Source organism: Astyanax mexicanus, chromosome 15, assembly GCF_023375975.1.
Source record: "Astyanax mexicanus isolate ESR-SI-001 chromosome 15, AstMex3_surface, whole genome shotgun sequence".
Classification (NCBI taxonomy): domain Eukaryota; kingdom Metazoa; phylum Chordata; class Actinopteri; order Characiformes; family Acestrorhamphidae; genus Astyanax; species Astyanax mexicanus.
In genome coordinates, this window is record NC_064422.1 from 41,499,613 (window position 1) to 41,515,329 (window position 15,717).

General features: G+C 38.5%; 2 protein-coding genes across 2 annotated transcripts in view; one reads left to right on the forward strand and one right to left on the reverse strand.

The window, feature by feature from the left end:
* The window catches only part of grem2b (gremlin 2, DAN family BMP antagonist b), a 29,469-nt gene extending 25,797 nt beyond the window's left edge, over positions 1-3,672 (forward strand). Inside the window, exon 2 of the mRNA XM_007259717.3 lies at positions 1,778-3,672. Within this exon, the coding sequence (XP_007259779.3) occupies positions 1,779-2,279 (501 nt within the window). The 5' untranslated portion in view covers position 1,778 and the 3' untranslated portion in view covers positions 2,280-3,672. The remainder of the gene's footprint in view (positions 1-1,777) is intronic.
* Positions 3,673-5,511: 1,839 nt separating this feature from the next.
* Positions 5,512-15,717, reverse strand: part of fmn2b (formin 2b) — a 111,052-nt gene continuing 100,846 nt past the window's right edge. The window contains exons 18-19 of the mRNA XM_022670313.2: positions 8,579-8,660; positions 5,512-7,856 (exon numbers count right to left, since the gene is read on the reverse strand). Of these exons, the coding sequence (XP_022526034.2) occupies positions 7,830-7,856; positions 8,579-8,660 (109 nt within the window). The 3' untranslated portion in view covers positions 5,512-7,829. The remainder of the gene's footprint in view (positions 7,857-8,578; positions 8,661-15,717) is intronic.

Below are 15,717 nucleotides of genomic sequence, written 5' to 3' on the forward strand. Positions count from 1 at the left end.
GCTTTTAATGTGGGTCCTGAAGCACTCTGAGTGGTGTAAATGGGCGAGACCAGTTTCCTACATGAATGAACTCCCAGTTCTGACCACAGACATACCCCAGTCATAACCCACAGCCTCCTCTGAGAATGTTTACATATTCACAGCGTTCCTCACCAGTGCTCTGAGCGGGAGGGCTAATTGTTTTTTCTGAAGAACTCTGCCTTCCTCTTCTCCTCACTCGTTCGTCTTAAACTTCCCTCTCTGATTAATGAACCTGTTTATTTTAAAGACGTTCTTTAAACTGACAAATTAGCCAGCGCCAGTAACGGCTCAATTAACTTCATTTCATCCTCATAAGACGTTCATTTCCTGTTTCTCTCTAAGAAAGCAAACAGCACGTCCTGTAGATTACAATCTACAGTTTCAGCAAAATTTTAATACGGAAAAGAAAAAGAATGATGATCATTATGATCATGCTGATTTTGTTACATTTAACCAAACACCAGATCATCAGAACGTTCACTTAAAACAGTGACAGTGAATGGACAGACCTAATTCATTGTTTTTCCTACAGTGTAAATGAATAGTGAAGTGATCCAGACTATGAAGGAACACAGAGAATCATGTAGTAACTTAAAAGTGTTAAACAAACCAAAATACTCTGTGAAGAAGCATTTAGGTGCTCTTACCTGGGGTGGTCCTGATGAGTGCCAGTTTCATCATCATAACGTTTTTAATGGTTGTACCTGTCAGAGTGACATGTTAATTAGAATGTTTGTTTATTTATCATTATAAATTCATTGTCATTTTATTTCATATGGTTATTAAAAAGGGGTAAAAAAAAACAATACGAACAGGTCTAAAAATGAGGGTAAAATGTGTTTAAAAATATATGTCTTTAAAATAATAATTATTGATTGAATGGCATAGTGAGTGTTTTGACTTTTTCCAGCAGTCGTCACTCAAGTTAACAGGACGTACAGTTTTTTTGTTTGGTATCTGAATGTGGATGTGGAATCTGTGTGGGTTGATGTGGTACCTGAATGGGTTGCTGTGGTATCTGTGTGGGTTGATGTGGTACCTGAATGGGTTGCTGTGGTATCTGTGTGGGTTGATGTGGTACCTGAATGGGTTGCTGCGGTATCTGCGTGGGTTGCTGTGGTATCTGAGTGAATTGATGTGGTATCTGCGTGGGTTGCTGTGGAATCTGCGTGGGTCGCTGTGGTATCTGCGTGGGTTGATGCGGTATCTGCGTGGGTTGCTGTGGTATCTGCGTGGGTTGATGCGGTATCTGCGTGGGTTGCTGTGGTATCTGAGTGAATTGATGTGGTATCTGCGTGGGTTGCTGTGGTATCTGAGTGAATTGATGTGGTATCTGCGTGGGTTGCTGCGGTATCTGCGTGGGTTGCTGTGGTATCTGAGTGAATTGATGTGGTATCTGCGTGGGTTGCTGTGGTATCTGCGTGGGTTGCTGTGGTATCTGAGGGAATTGATGTGGTATCTGCGTGGGTTGCTGTGGTATCTGCGTGGGTTGATGCGGTATCTGCGTGGGTTGCTGTGGTACCTTAGTGAATTGATGTGGTATCTGCGTGGGTTGCTGTGGTATCTGCGTGGGTTGCTGTGGTACCTGCGTAGGTTGCCAGACAAGACATGTCCAGACAAGCAAATCTGATCTAATCACTTACAACTAACAGTGTGGTCAGTCATTTCAGCAGATTTAATCTGAACAGAATGGAAAACCCAGAAAATCTGATCTAACGTAAATCTCCATCTTTCCTTCTGTCTCTCTCTCTTTCAGGATGTGCTATAAGCTGCTACTGTGGGTCCTGCTGGCCGCCGTGCTGTGTGCCCTGTCCGAATCCCGCAAGAACCGCCCCCAGGGCTCCATCCCCTCTCCGTTCAAGACCAGCTCCAACACCTCAGATCGCCGCGGCCGCAAGCAGGAAGTACTGGCCTCCAGTCAGGAAGCGCTGGTGGTAACAGAGAGGAAGTACCTGAAGAGCGACTGGTGCAAGACCCAGCCTCTGCGGCAGACGGTGAGCCAGGAGGGCTGCCGGAGTCGCACCATCATCAACCGCTTCTGCTACGGCCAGTGCAACTCCTTCTACATCCCGCGCCATGTCAAAAAGGAGCAGGAGAGCTTCCAGTCCTGCGCCTTCTGCCGCCCGCACCGGTTCACCACGCTCACCGTGGAGCTGGACTGCCCCGACCTGCAGCCGCCGTTCCGGCACCGGAAGATCCAGCGCGTCAAGCAGTGCCGGTGCATCTCCGTCAGCGTGGCCGAGTCCGGGAAACAATAAGACTGAGAGACGGACTGCGGGAGCCTGCTGTGGACATCTAAACAACATTTAAAACAAAAAAAACATACGAGAAACTCTTTGATTTATAGATTTTGATACTTTATTATATAGGCAGTGTGCCCAAAGCTGCTAATCTATTTTGAAAGGTCTAGGGCTGCCAACATCATTCTTTCAGTTTTTATTATTATACACTTACTCCATTTCCAATTCCTCAACAGTACCAACATCATCAACACCACCACCATCATTATCCTGAACCTCAAAATCCCTAAATCCTGTTTTCTTTGTTCCTGTGTTAAGAAGGTTATGTATGTTTATGGAGCTTAAAGGCTGATACAAGTATTTTAATTTAAATCAAGCATTTAATTTTTTTATTCTAATTGCATAAATTGTCAGATTTAAACAATTCAGATCCATAATTTCAAATTTAGAAAGATTCAGAAAGAACTGAATTTAGAACTGAAACATTTTCCAGGAGACAGATTTGAATTTATGAATCTGAAATCTATTATTGACTGAAAACTCAGACATACGACTTAGTCTAGAGATAAAACTACAGGTGCATCTTTTTTATATATATATATATATATATATTTTTTTTTAATACATCTATATAATATATATAGTTTCACATTTTGAACTGAATTACTGAAATAAAGTATCTTTTCAATGATAATCTCATTTTTTGAGATGCACCTGTAGGTTAGCTAGATTAAAAAAATATATATATGGATCTGATTTATAAAAAAAAAAATCACATATTTGAAATACAAAAAGCATCTTTTAATCTAATTCAAAATACAGATGGTCAGCTTTGAAGCTCCATGGACAAAAGTTGTGTATAAAGTTTGCATCTCAAGACTTAAAACTGCATCTGAGACTTTCTGATGAAAATATGACTGATAAAACGAGTGAACTCACCTCGCTCCTCCAATCAAGGTGGTGATTCACTAAAGGAAAGGAAAGGAATGGAATTATTCACACGGTCATTATCACCACCAAACTCGCCACACATTCACGGACATACCTGCCGGTGAATGTGCCCGAGCGGGTGGGTGGCAGCAGACTTTGTTCCCAGTCCAACACCAGCCGCCCTGCTAACTGTTGGGCAGTACCACGCTGCCAATATGGCGGACCAGTACGTCCTCACCAGTATTCCAAAGGAAGACGCGATTTGTGCTGCTGGACTTTCAATCCCAGACCGGGTCGGGACCGAGACTTGAACTGGCCAATCATGCTGCTTGCAGTGACTCACATTATGCTTTATTCCTTGAACGTGATGTATTACTAGACTGAGTATGATAGAGATTATATATAAAAGTATGGTACACCAAAATGTATATATCTAGAGAAAGAAATGAACTCTATATTAAATCTATTTCAATTAGAATCATCTGCTGTGTCTGTCTTATAAGGAAATCTACATTAGTGCATGATAAAAATACTTTAATCTCCCATTAATACTAGTTGTCTAATCTAAGTAGACAATGTTTGGATTTTTTTTTTTTAAATAAATGTATTTAATTTTTTTCCCCCACTTCTCTAATTTAGCTAGCCGATTGTCCTTCCCATTCAGCTGCTGCTCAGCTGTTTATCCCACATCACTCGGTTCTGATAAATCAGCTCACAGATGCCTTGTGCTGATCCACATCACCCTAGGAGTGATGAGGGGAAAGAGCGCCATCTACTGTACCCACCCAGAGAGAGCAAGGCTAATTGGCAAGATGCATGACCGGGATTCACTTTAGATGTCAAGACACTCTTATACAGATCTTACGACAGATGATATACAGCTATGGAAAAAAATAAAATAAATAAGAGGCCACTTAAAAATTATTTCTTTGATTTCATCAAATTGAAAACCTCTAGTATATACTCAAGAGGAAGATGGATGATCACCAGCCATCAAACCAAACTGAACTGCTTGAATTTTGAACATGCCAAGATGCATGAAAACGGTGATTAAAAACCAGGGTTATTCCACCAAATATTGATTTCTGAACTCTTAAAACTTTATGAATATGAACTTGATTTCTTTGCATTATTTGAGGTCTGAAAGCTCTGCATCTTTTGTGTCTTTTTAGCCATTTCTCAAATTTCTGCAAATAAATGCTCTAAATTACAATATATTTATCTGGAATTTAAGATAAATGTTTCTGTAGTTTATAAAATTAAAACTACAATGTTCATTTTACTCAAACATAAACCTATAAATAGCAAAATCAGAGAAACTGATTCAGAAACTGAAGTGCTCTCTTCATTTTTTTCCAGAGCTGTATATTCTATAAGAGATCGCAATTGTGAGCGCAATTTGGCGTCAAGCAACAAATTGAACTAAGATTTTCTCAACTTTATGCAAATGCATTATAATGCAGCAAAAAGATTGGCTAAACAAATTCTTTGGACCAACCACAGACATGGTGGTCCAAGGTCCACACCTTCCTGCTCTGTGAAGTTTTGATTCCCAACGTACTTCGCTTGTATCTCTAGCGGGAATAATCTGAACATGACAGAGAGGATTATAACTGCTGTTTCTTTTTCTGCTTTACAGGATGTATTTTTGCACAAATAAAGGCCAATCTGGAGAAAATTGAGGCATTGGAGAATGTAGTGGAAGCTCGATAGGTAGCTTGCTTGTACACACGCAATCTGGCCTCATCGATATCCAGCCACTCGCTGTGGAGTTGAAATAGCAATCATATTACTGTAGCCCAAATAGGTCAAAAAGTACAATAGAAAATTGAACTCTGGTTTAGGGCCTCCAAAATTTTACAGTTTGTATAGAACTTTTGAATTGATTTTGAATGACATTTTGAATTAAATTTATCTGAAACGTGTTCATACATTAGAATTTTAACAATGCTTTGGGTTTTGAACTTTAGGTAATACAATTTTCTGCTAAAACAAAAATAAATAACTTAAAAAATTCAGATCCACGAATTCCAATCTACCTACCAGACAGTGTCGTTAATTGACATTTCTTTAAAGTGAGTTTTAAATCCCATAGATTTAAATTTATAAATTTGATTTGTTTAAATTTAAAAATTAGCACAAAAAAGGTTAAAAAAGCACAAGAAAAGCACAGTTACAATTTAAATTCACGGATTTAACCATTTCAAGTTAATCAAAAACTCTAATTAAAAAAATCCCTTAAAGTACGAGCTACAAATTATAAAGTTAGCCCAATATGTCGGACTGCATGACTGCTGGAAATGACTCAACTATTTCATAATTTATTTATTTATCCCTTTATTTTACATAAATTACACTATTTCCAAAAAACAACCAACCAAACAAACAGAAAGGTACGAACAGTTATTGCACGTGGGCAGAACCTCCTCGCTCCAGAACCAGAGTGATTGACACTTTGAACACATACATGCTGAGACAGGGGAAAAAACAATAAAAAAATAAACAAGAATATCTTACAGAAAGATGTTAATACTACTTTACATTAGATAAAATAATGGCATTTTTAAATACATTTTAAGCAATCAAGTCAAGTATTGTACGTTGCATTAAAAAAAAAAAAGAAAATAATAATAATATTAAGTACTGAATGTTTTTGGGCCGTGATTCAGGTCAGTTAAGCAGATGGTCGGCGTTCCCAGGCTTCACCTACAGTTTCAGTTTCAGCCTTCATTACCAGAAATGCAATGCAATGAAAATCAGTCAACAGATTCTCAAGCTACATTCAGTAAACGAGGGGCTTTACCAGCACCGATCTCGAGTGGAGCAGAATAAAGTGACTGATTCTGAAAGCTCTGCCTCTATTGCAAATGCTTGTGTTGTTTTATGTGTTCTGCATTTTTATGGAGCTTAAAAGTTGAGAATTTACTAAATACTTGAATCTACATTATTTTGTACAACGTGAATCCGTTTTTATACTTTTTTGACACTTTAAAATATTTAATTTCTTCTTCTTCTTCTTAAAAAAAAAGCCTAATTTCAGATTTTTCATTTTTAAAAAACTACCTTTTCATGATTTTACAAAATTTCGATGCATACATTTTTAGATAAAAAAAAAAATAAAAAAATCAGATTCAAAATTGTCCATCATTTCAAAACAACCCGTGTTTTTTTTTATTATTATTTCACCACATAATTGTTATACTTCAGATTTATGAGTTATATCATAGTTTTAAAAGTCAGGTAAATTTAATTAAATTTTTTTATATAAAAATTCAGATTCAAATACTTCAGATATTGGATCAGATTTTAAGCTCCACAATATTTAAGCGATATTCTATTTGCCAGCCTGTATTTTTTCCAGAGTGCAGGTTCTAAGCAGGACTTTAGTAAGCCTGTAAAAAATCTCACAGATGGGTTTGGGTTTGTAAATTTAAAAAAATCCTGTAAATAGAATCAGCTTCAGGTTGTGATTTGAGAAAAGCCTGTGGAGACAGTCTGAAGCAGTGCTTTAGTGATATATTAATGGCGAGGGAACATCGGTGCTGACCTCACTGCCACCATCTGACCAACTGTGGAGCTTAAAAACTACAGGAATTTGAAACCACATTTTTGGATTTTAATTTAATTTAGCTTGACTTTTGAAGCTTGAAATAAGGTATAATTAATGTTTTTTAGAAATTGGACTTTTTATAACGTGAGGTGGTGACATTTGCTTAAGATGTTTTAATTTAACATTCAGATACATTTTCAGATTTTGTATAAATCGAATTCAAGTTTGCAAATCCATAAATTCAAATCAATCCACCCAAAAATGTTTTGAATCAACCAGATTTCCACCTCTCATCAAAACACGCAAAAGCATTGTTAAAATCCAAATCTATGAATACACACTATTAAATATTTTGAGTTTCAATAGGTAAAGGTAAATTAAATTCTGAAAATTTCATTCCATATTTGCAGATTTAAATACTTATGTCAGCTTTTAAGCTCCATACAGAATCAACTGGCCTAAAAACATAAAACAGAGCTCCTCCATTGGTGGTGCTGCTGGTGATGCACTGCACTCGGACGAATTACTGCAGAATTTAATGAACCTGGGTAAATCTACACACACTCATATCCACATCATCTCTCCAATAATTTATTAAACTTCATTTCTTTTGTTGTTTGCTCTTCTTTCTTTCATTCCTGTGCGTTCGTCTCCAGAAGCACTTTCCCGTACTTTTCAGCGCATTTTCCAAAATGTCTATTTTCGGCAAGGTTTGGGTTCAAACCATTCAGACTCCCCCAGTCTAATCCAGTCCAGTCTAATCCAGTCCAGTCCAGACTGCAGTCCTCCAGCTAACAGGATCTGTCGTTTCAGCAGATCACACGGGTGCATCATCGCGGAACATCCGGACACTGCCGCTCGTCTGGTTGCGGTGGGTCGGCTGCAGATGGAGTAAAGTTCTGTAGAGTTCTGCTACGGTGGTTCTGTGAGCGGGTGCTGGATACAGAAGTATGAACATTAAAACTTCACTGTAATCCCGTGTCTGCAGTCCAGGCCTGCTCCGTTAGACTGGATAGTTTTGGATTTCTACATTAGCGATGCTCTTAAAGGATAGGATTAAAAAAGTCCAGCTCCTCCAGGGGTCAGATTCAGATTTTCATGCCCAGCTTCGCTTTCTGTAGAACAGAAAACACACACACACACACACACACACACACACACACACACACAATTAACTATAAATTGAGCCGTGAAAGTAAAATTTACCTTCAATAACTAACAAAAACAGCCAACAGTGATATTTTTTTTAAGACTTCAAGGTAAGAGGATAGGTGGACAAACTAAAGTAAAATATTAAAACACTAGTAAGCAATGCAGGTGATTAAATCTAGAAGACGACAATGGAAATAAAAATATGACTGACAGTGGAATGAGAAGAAGAAAAGGCGCCAATGGAAAAACAAGGAAAAGAAGATGACGGAAGAAGAAGAAGAAGAAGAAGAAGATGACAGACAAAGACAGAAGACAGAAGAAGAAGACAGAAAAAGACAGAAGAAGAAGAAAACGATGGAAAACTAAGAAGACAACAACAATGGAATGAGAAGAAGACGATGACAACAATGGAAAAAGAAGAAGAATAAAACAATAGAAAACGAGAAAGAAGACAATAACGACAATGGAATGAAGATCACAGTGACGCAAATCACCGTAGGTGTGACTGAGCTGCTTGATTGCATCGTTCATCCTTTAATGAGTCTGCACTGTCTGTTTATCTGCAAAATTGTACTTTTATTAACAGATTTTCCTACAGCTAATCTACAGATACAAACACTACTGAAGTGCCTACATGCTTCCTGTACTCTAACTGCATCACATCACTGAATAAAGTCATACTTACGATTCCAGTGGCGTGCTTGGGTTTGACACTGTAGGTGGCTTTTTCTTTTGCCTGTCTGAAACATTCTTCAGCTGCCTTTAACCTGCACACAACACACACATATATAGATCATGTAGATCATACATATAAAACACTTTATAGTTATATAATTACAGACTGCGTTTCTGTATGTGTTTCTCAGTATACTTTATTATTATCCTTAACACACTGAGTACTGATAGTGATACTGAGTAGTGTTGCATTTTATACCGATACTATAAAAGTATCTCAATACTTCGTCATTAAAAACGGTATAATACTACATTTATTTAGTATCGGTACTTTAACCTAATCAGCACCAGGCGCCACATTTCACATCAAAAGCACACCTAGTCTTCTTCTCAGCTTAATAACTCAAGAATGCCTCAAAACAGTATATCAGTATAAAGCACATATATTGCTAGAAATTGCCAGAAACAATTCCTACCATTTCTAAAAACTGCAGCATCATCGCTTTCCAGTGAGAATCTGTGAATAATCCATTGTAGAACACAAAATCTCTCCTTCAAAGTTTCCTTCACAGTAACTTTCTGTGATTGTTTGACTGCTTTATTTCTCAGTTATTTCTCAGTTCTGAAGTATAATCCAGTGTCTAAAAAGAGCTCTGTATCATCTCCGAGTTTCCTCGCAGCTTTGTTTACACAAGCTCAGAGCTTTCAGATATCAACTCATGGACTTCTAAACAATGTTTTGAGTCACTGATTCAAATTTGCACTTGATTCCTGAACCGAATCATTTAAACCAGGGGTGTCCAAACTTTTTTTGTTGGGGGCCAGAAGGAGAAATATATTTGAAGTCATGGGCCACACTCAGTAATAAAACAAATAATGAAATATACCACTTTAAATAATACATTTTTCCTGATTATTTTCATTTACACACCATTTTACTTGACTTACTATCTTTATCTTTATCGTTGTGTAAACTAAGATTTTTTAAATTGATGTTTCATTTCATGATGTCTCTTAATATTAAACTCCTTAATTACGGCAACTTTTAGACTCTTTGGACCATTTTTCTGCACAAGAAATGTGCACCCTCTCCGCTTTTAGACTCTTTGGCCTGTTTTTCTGCACTAGAAATGTGCACCCTCTCTGCCTCTAGACTCTTTGGCCTGTTTTCTGCGCTAGAAATGTGCACCCTCTCCGCTTTTAGACTCTTTGGCCCGTTTTTCTGCGCTAGAAATGCGCACTCTCTCCGCTTTTAGACTCTTTGGCCCGTTTTTTCTGCGCTAGAAATGCGCACCATCTCCGCTTTTAGACTCTTTGGCCCATTTCTGACACCTAGCATTCAAACTTTGAATCTCACATTATAAAAACCTGCTTAACAGCGGGCCAACTTTCATTCTCCAAAAAAGGAAACGGGCCGCAAATGGCCTGCGGGCCGTAGTTTGGACAGCCCTGATTGTTCCTCAAAGCATCCAAACACCAGACAGTTAACATGATAATTCACCAAGTATCAGCCGATTTTTACGTTTAAATGTCTCCTAGCTTTTTAATGCCTTATTTTTCTGTTCTCTTTGCTTTTCAGTGATTGAGTGAATAAAAACACTGAACAATATATATATATATATATATATATATATATATATATATATATATATATATATATATATATATATATATATATGTATATATATATATGTATATATATATATATACACATATATATATATATATATACACTAGGGCTGAAACGATTAGTCGACATAATCGACAACGTCGACTATAAAAAATCGTCGACGAGGAATTTCATTGTCGACGCGTCGGTATTTTTGCAATGCACTGAAGGAACTATAGGGGGCAGTATTACTTACGCTGCGTACAACGAGTGCGGTCAGTGCTAACAAAGAAGAGCAGCTTGAATGATGGCGCAGCATGAAGACGGAGAGGCAGCGAAAGCGAGACCTAAACTTTCCAAAGTTTGGGGACATTTCAGCCAAAATAAAGAAAAAAAACAAGTTGAATGCAGACACTGCAAAGCAGAGTTATCATTTCACGGCAGCACCACGGTGATGCATGAGCATCTAAAACGCAAGCACCCTGGAGCTCTGAGTTCAAGCGCTAGTTCGGACGTGTAAGTTTTTACATTGCTTCGTGTTTAAGCCAACGAACCTAGCTAATGTTTGTAGTTAGTTTACCTGTCAGAAAACTTCTAAAAGAGCGCTATTTTTCAGGATTGTTAGCTGTCTAACGTATTACGTTATTCATATGAGTTAGCTATGTATTTAACATTTTACTCGTGCAAAAAGAATTCATTCTGTTAAATAATGAGCCTCTTTTACTTGGTTGGTTGCTAGCTTAGCTTAGCTAGTCTGTGTCGAAACTCAATAATTCAGTGAAGGTATTTAAGCTGTCATGTTTAGTTGGCATAGCCAGTACTCTATTTGTGATACATAGCGTTCAGCTGTAGTGATTTGTTAATATTACTGGCTTCCCCCTCCCCTATATCCTAGATTAGGAGTTTACTATATTTTATATTGATCTGTCTTCTTTTAAATTTAGTTTTATTGTACAGAACTTTGACACTTAATGTCCTTTAAATGTGCTTTATAAATCAATCTAGTATAGTGGTGAAGAGTGGTGAAAACCTATTTTGAGTTACACATTTGCACATTATCTTAATTTAAAAGACATGGTGCACTTTTATTTTGTATTACCTAATTTAAATTTATTTATTTATTATTTTTTTTATTGTGACATTAATAGTGCATGTTAATGTTTCAAATAAATTTGATTAAGCTATCAAGCTTTAGTTTCATATTCATGTTTAATGGCGCCTTATTTTGATTTGATATTGGAAATAAATAACAACAAAGATGCTATCTGATGGTATGACAAATAATCGTGACTAATCGAAAAAATAATCGACAGATTAGTCGACTACTAAAATAGTCGTTAGTTGCAGCCCTAATATACACATAATACACAGACACACACACACACGACGTGAATTTCTAAATATTAAGAATTAGCTTTGGTCCAATGATATTACTTCTCTCACTCACACACTCACGTAAGAGAGAGAGAGAGAGAGAGAGAGAGACAGAGAGAGTGTGTGTGTGGTGCCAGTTGGATCTAATAAAGGCTGATTACTGTGTGTGGCACTAAGCAGTATTTCCCTGGTACCAGACGACCCAGGAGCCACGGACGGGGCGCCATGATACCACTTGCCCTGCTAAAACAAGCATAATCCTGCTGCAGTGCCACCGTACCAGCTACTGCAGCGACCCGAGGTCACACACACACTCACACAAACCTACAGCAGCGGTCAGACAGCCACACAAAACTGCCAGAACCTGAACTGACCACACAAGTGAAGGTCACAAGCAGCCCCTGCGCTGGAGACAGACTTTAATAATACTGTATCCATCAGAACACAAAGAAATTTCAGTGCAATCTACAATCAATATATAAAAATAAGGAAAAATAAGAAGTGTAGAATTTGTTATTTAGAATGTTATTTAGAAGGAAAATGAAAGGAACAATATATAATTATATGGGTAATATTCATTAAAGAACATACAGAAGTAGTGTGTAATGCATGTGTAAATCATACACAACATACACAAAATAATCTTTGTCAGGGAAAAATGTACCAGCAACACAAGCGATAGCTGTAACCACAATAATTGATTAGCTCATTTTTCGGACTATAAGGCGCACTTAAAATCGAAAGTGTGACTTATAATCTGGTGCTCCTTATGTATGATTTCTACCAGTCAGGTATTAAGGAGGAGTAAAGCCACTCCTCTGAACTGCAGTGTTATACTGGAGTTTAAGTCTTAGTTCTTCAGCACTGAGTCTGGAGCAGTATTAGCATTAGCTGCTAACCAAGCTAAGCGCTAGCTCTTTCACCATTCAGAGGTGAGTATATTGGACTGTAGCCTGTGCGTTTTTCCATGTTAAAACAAACTACATGGGGCAAACTGCTAGCTAATATCGCTCAGGGTTCCTCAGTGTAGCGTTGTTGGGTGGCATTTACTAGTGCTAACCGTGGCTAGCTCTAGCGGTTAGCCACTGATGTTGCTGCATCCCAGCCCTAGAGAAAATCTGGAAATCTAAGATTACTGTAAACAAACAAACTCACTAAAGTACCCAAATACACAGTTTTCAGGAGAAAAATATGTGTAGATTAACATCCAGTGCTCATTTGGCTTTAAATGAAACTGTTTTTATTTAAGAATAAGGCTATTGTTTACTTAGCTTAGCTTTACAGAACTTAGATAAACCTACTCGCCCCACCACCACCCAGCGATGAGACCTGCTGAATTAGACGGAAAACATTGCAACACCCCTGTTCCTTACTAGTGCCACATAATGCGCCTTATGCATTAAAATACACCAGAAAATAGACGTTCATCAACAGTACGGCTTATTATCCAGTGAGTTTTATAGTAATGTAACTTTCTTGTATTTTAGGAGAGGAAACATTGCAAACTTTTACTAGCAAGAAAGTGAGAGAGAGAGAGAAGGAGGAGAGTAAGGATAAGGGAGAGTTCATCCAAATTATCTCCCTAACCTATTTTATCCATATCTACCATCTGAACTCGAGAGTAGCAATGTTGTATTTACATCGCTAAACAAAATCACTAATGCCTCACTAGGCTCTGTGGAAAGAGTGAATCAGGGGGAAGAAGTTGGGGTCGTCAACATTAACAGCACTAATATCAATAAACGCAACTGTGAAAACAACTATGATGCTATTATCTGACACAGTAACACTGTAATATTAAATATAATGAATGAATCGATATTGCCCTGCACTAACCACCACTCTTCCACGCTGGAGCTAATTGGATCTGATGGATCTTCACGTAGCACAATGGATTAATCTGGGTGGTCTGCAGTTATTAAATCAGACACGCTCACTTCCCTCAGCGCTTCCGCCTGAAACCCCTTCACGGATCCACGCTTTTCTGAAGCGGATGACTAACCAGCGGTGGAACAGATTTATTTGCAGACACGTTTTACTGCAGACACCCTCGCCGTCTCTCGCTAACAGGGTGGTGGAAGGGGTGGGGGTTCTGTGGCATGGGGTGTGTTGGGGGTTATGCCAGGCATTTCAACTCTCATTTCCTTGACCTCCAAACCTTCAAAAGAGTCAAAAGAGCCTAAACAGCACCATAATTGGAAATGTGTAGGGCAACAGCAGCAGTAATCGGAACAAGTAACTAACACATTGCTGCTTTATGGGGAGCAGAAGAAGAAAAAGGAAAAAAGCTCTGGTGTCTGAGTGTAGAATACTATTCTGTCAAGACTATAAGCACAATACAGGGTTTTAACAATCCTAACAGAGTTAAAAAATCATATAACTGCTCACAATCCCATTTTAACCCTCACAAGCCCTACCCCTCTGTAGGGTTTTCCGATGATGATGATTATTGTTGGGATAGAGGGGTAGGGGTGTTTGATTCTCTGGGATAGAGTGGTAGGGGGTATTGATTCTTTTTAGACTAGAGGGGTAGGGAGTTCTGACTTTGTTGGAACAGAGAAAGCAGGGTTACATATTCTTGATTCATGTTGAAATAGAGTAGGGTTTACAAATTCTTGTTGGGATAGAGGGGTAGATTTAACAGATTCTTGTTGGGGAAAAGGGGTAGGGTAATGTAATCATTTTGGGATAGAGGGATAGGGTGTTGTGATTCTTGTTGGGATAGAGGGGTAGGGTGTCCTGATTCTTGTTGGGATAGAGGGGTAGGGTTTTATTATTCTTTTTGGGATAGAGGGGTAGGGTGTCCCAATTATTTTTGAGATAGAGGGGTAGGGTGTCCCAATTCTTTTTGGAATAGAGGGTTAGGGTGTCCCAATTCTTTTTGAGATAGAGGGGTAGGGTGTCCCAATTCTTTTTGAGATAGAGGGGTAGGGTGTCCCAATTCTTTTTGAGATAGAGGGGTAGGGTGTCCCAATTCTTTTTGAGATAGAGGGGTAGGGTGTCCCAATTCTTTTTGAGATAGAGGGGTAGGGTAATCCTTTTGGGATAGAGGGATAGGGTGTTGTGATTCTTGGGATAGAGGGGTAGATTTAACAGAATCTTGTTGGGATAGAGGGGTAGTTTACAGAATCTTGTTGGGATAGAGGGATAGAGTTTTCAGCTTTTTGTTGGGATAGAGTTTACTGATTCTTGTTAAGATAGAAGGGTAGAGCAGTGTTTCTCAACCAGGGTACTCACCTGAAGTACTGCGCCAGCAGTAAACTGGGGTGCCTTGACATCTCGCATATATTTAAAGGGTGACGTGATAGAAAAAAGGTTGAGAAACGCTGGGGTAGAGTGTTGTGATTCTTGTTGGGGAAAAAGGGGTAAGGTGACGGATTCTTGATTCTTGTTGGGAAATTTGTTGGGATAGAGGGTAAGGGTGTACTGACTTTTGCTGGGATAGAGCAGTAAAGTCTTAAAATTCTTGTTTATGTCCTTGGTCACAGAAGGCTTAAAATACAAAAGCAAGAACCTCCACTGTAACGTGAATGCATCAACTGTATAAATCAATGATTGTTGAAACAGACACAAACTAATCAATACTTTAGAAAGTGGGTTTAATATCAGGTTAAATGTTGTGTAGGGTTTAGGGGAAGTGTGCATTGGGAAGGGTACATTGCATTTACAGGACATTCGTGAGAGGTGTCTTTTCCTGCACAAGTCTGTCATAAAAAAGAAGACTTTTCATACGGAAACTCGAGCCTTATCAACTACTAAAGTGTCGGGATTAAAAACGACAAAACCTGCATTGTTATCCTCAGACTACAAAAGCCCCACTCATTTCCTTTACAGTCAAACCCATTAAAATCATTAATGTTTGGCAGCAGCTCACAGCTTTAAACTTACAGCTGGCAGCGTCTGCTGGATCTATCATCGCTGGCTGAGTGGCAGAGAGAGGAAAAGAAGAAAAAGAAGAATGAAGAAAAAAAAAATCAAAGCAGAAATATGTAGCGAGACCTTGGAGGGTTGAATCTCATAAAACAAGACATATTTCGTGGAATAAAAAAGAAGAAAGGGCCGTAACCCAGTCACGCTCGGACCCGGCGCAGTCTCAGGCAGAGAGGCAGCTTGGAAAGGATCGAGGAGGGGAGAAAACAGCAGAAAGCAAACAGATCATTTGGGGG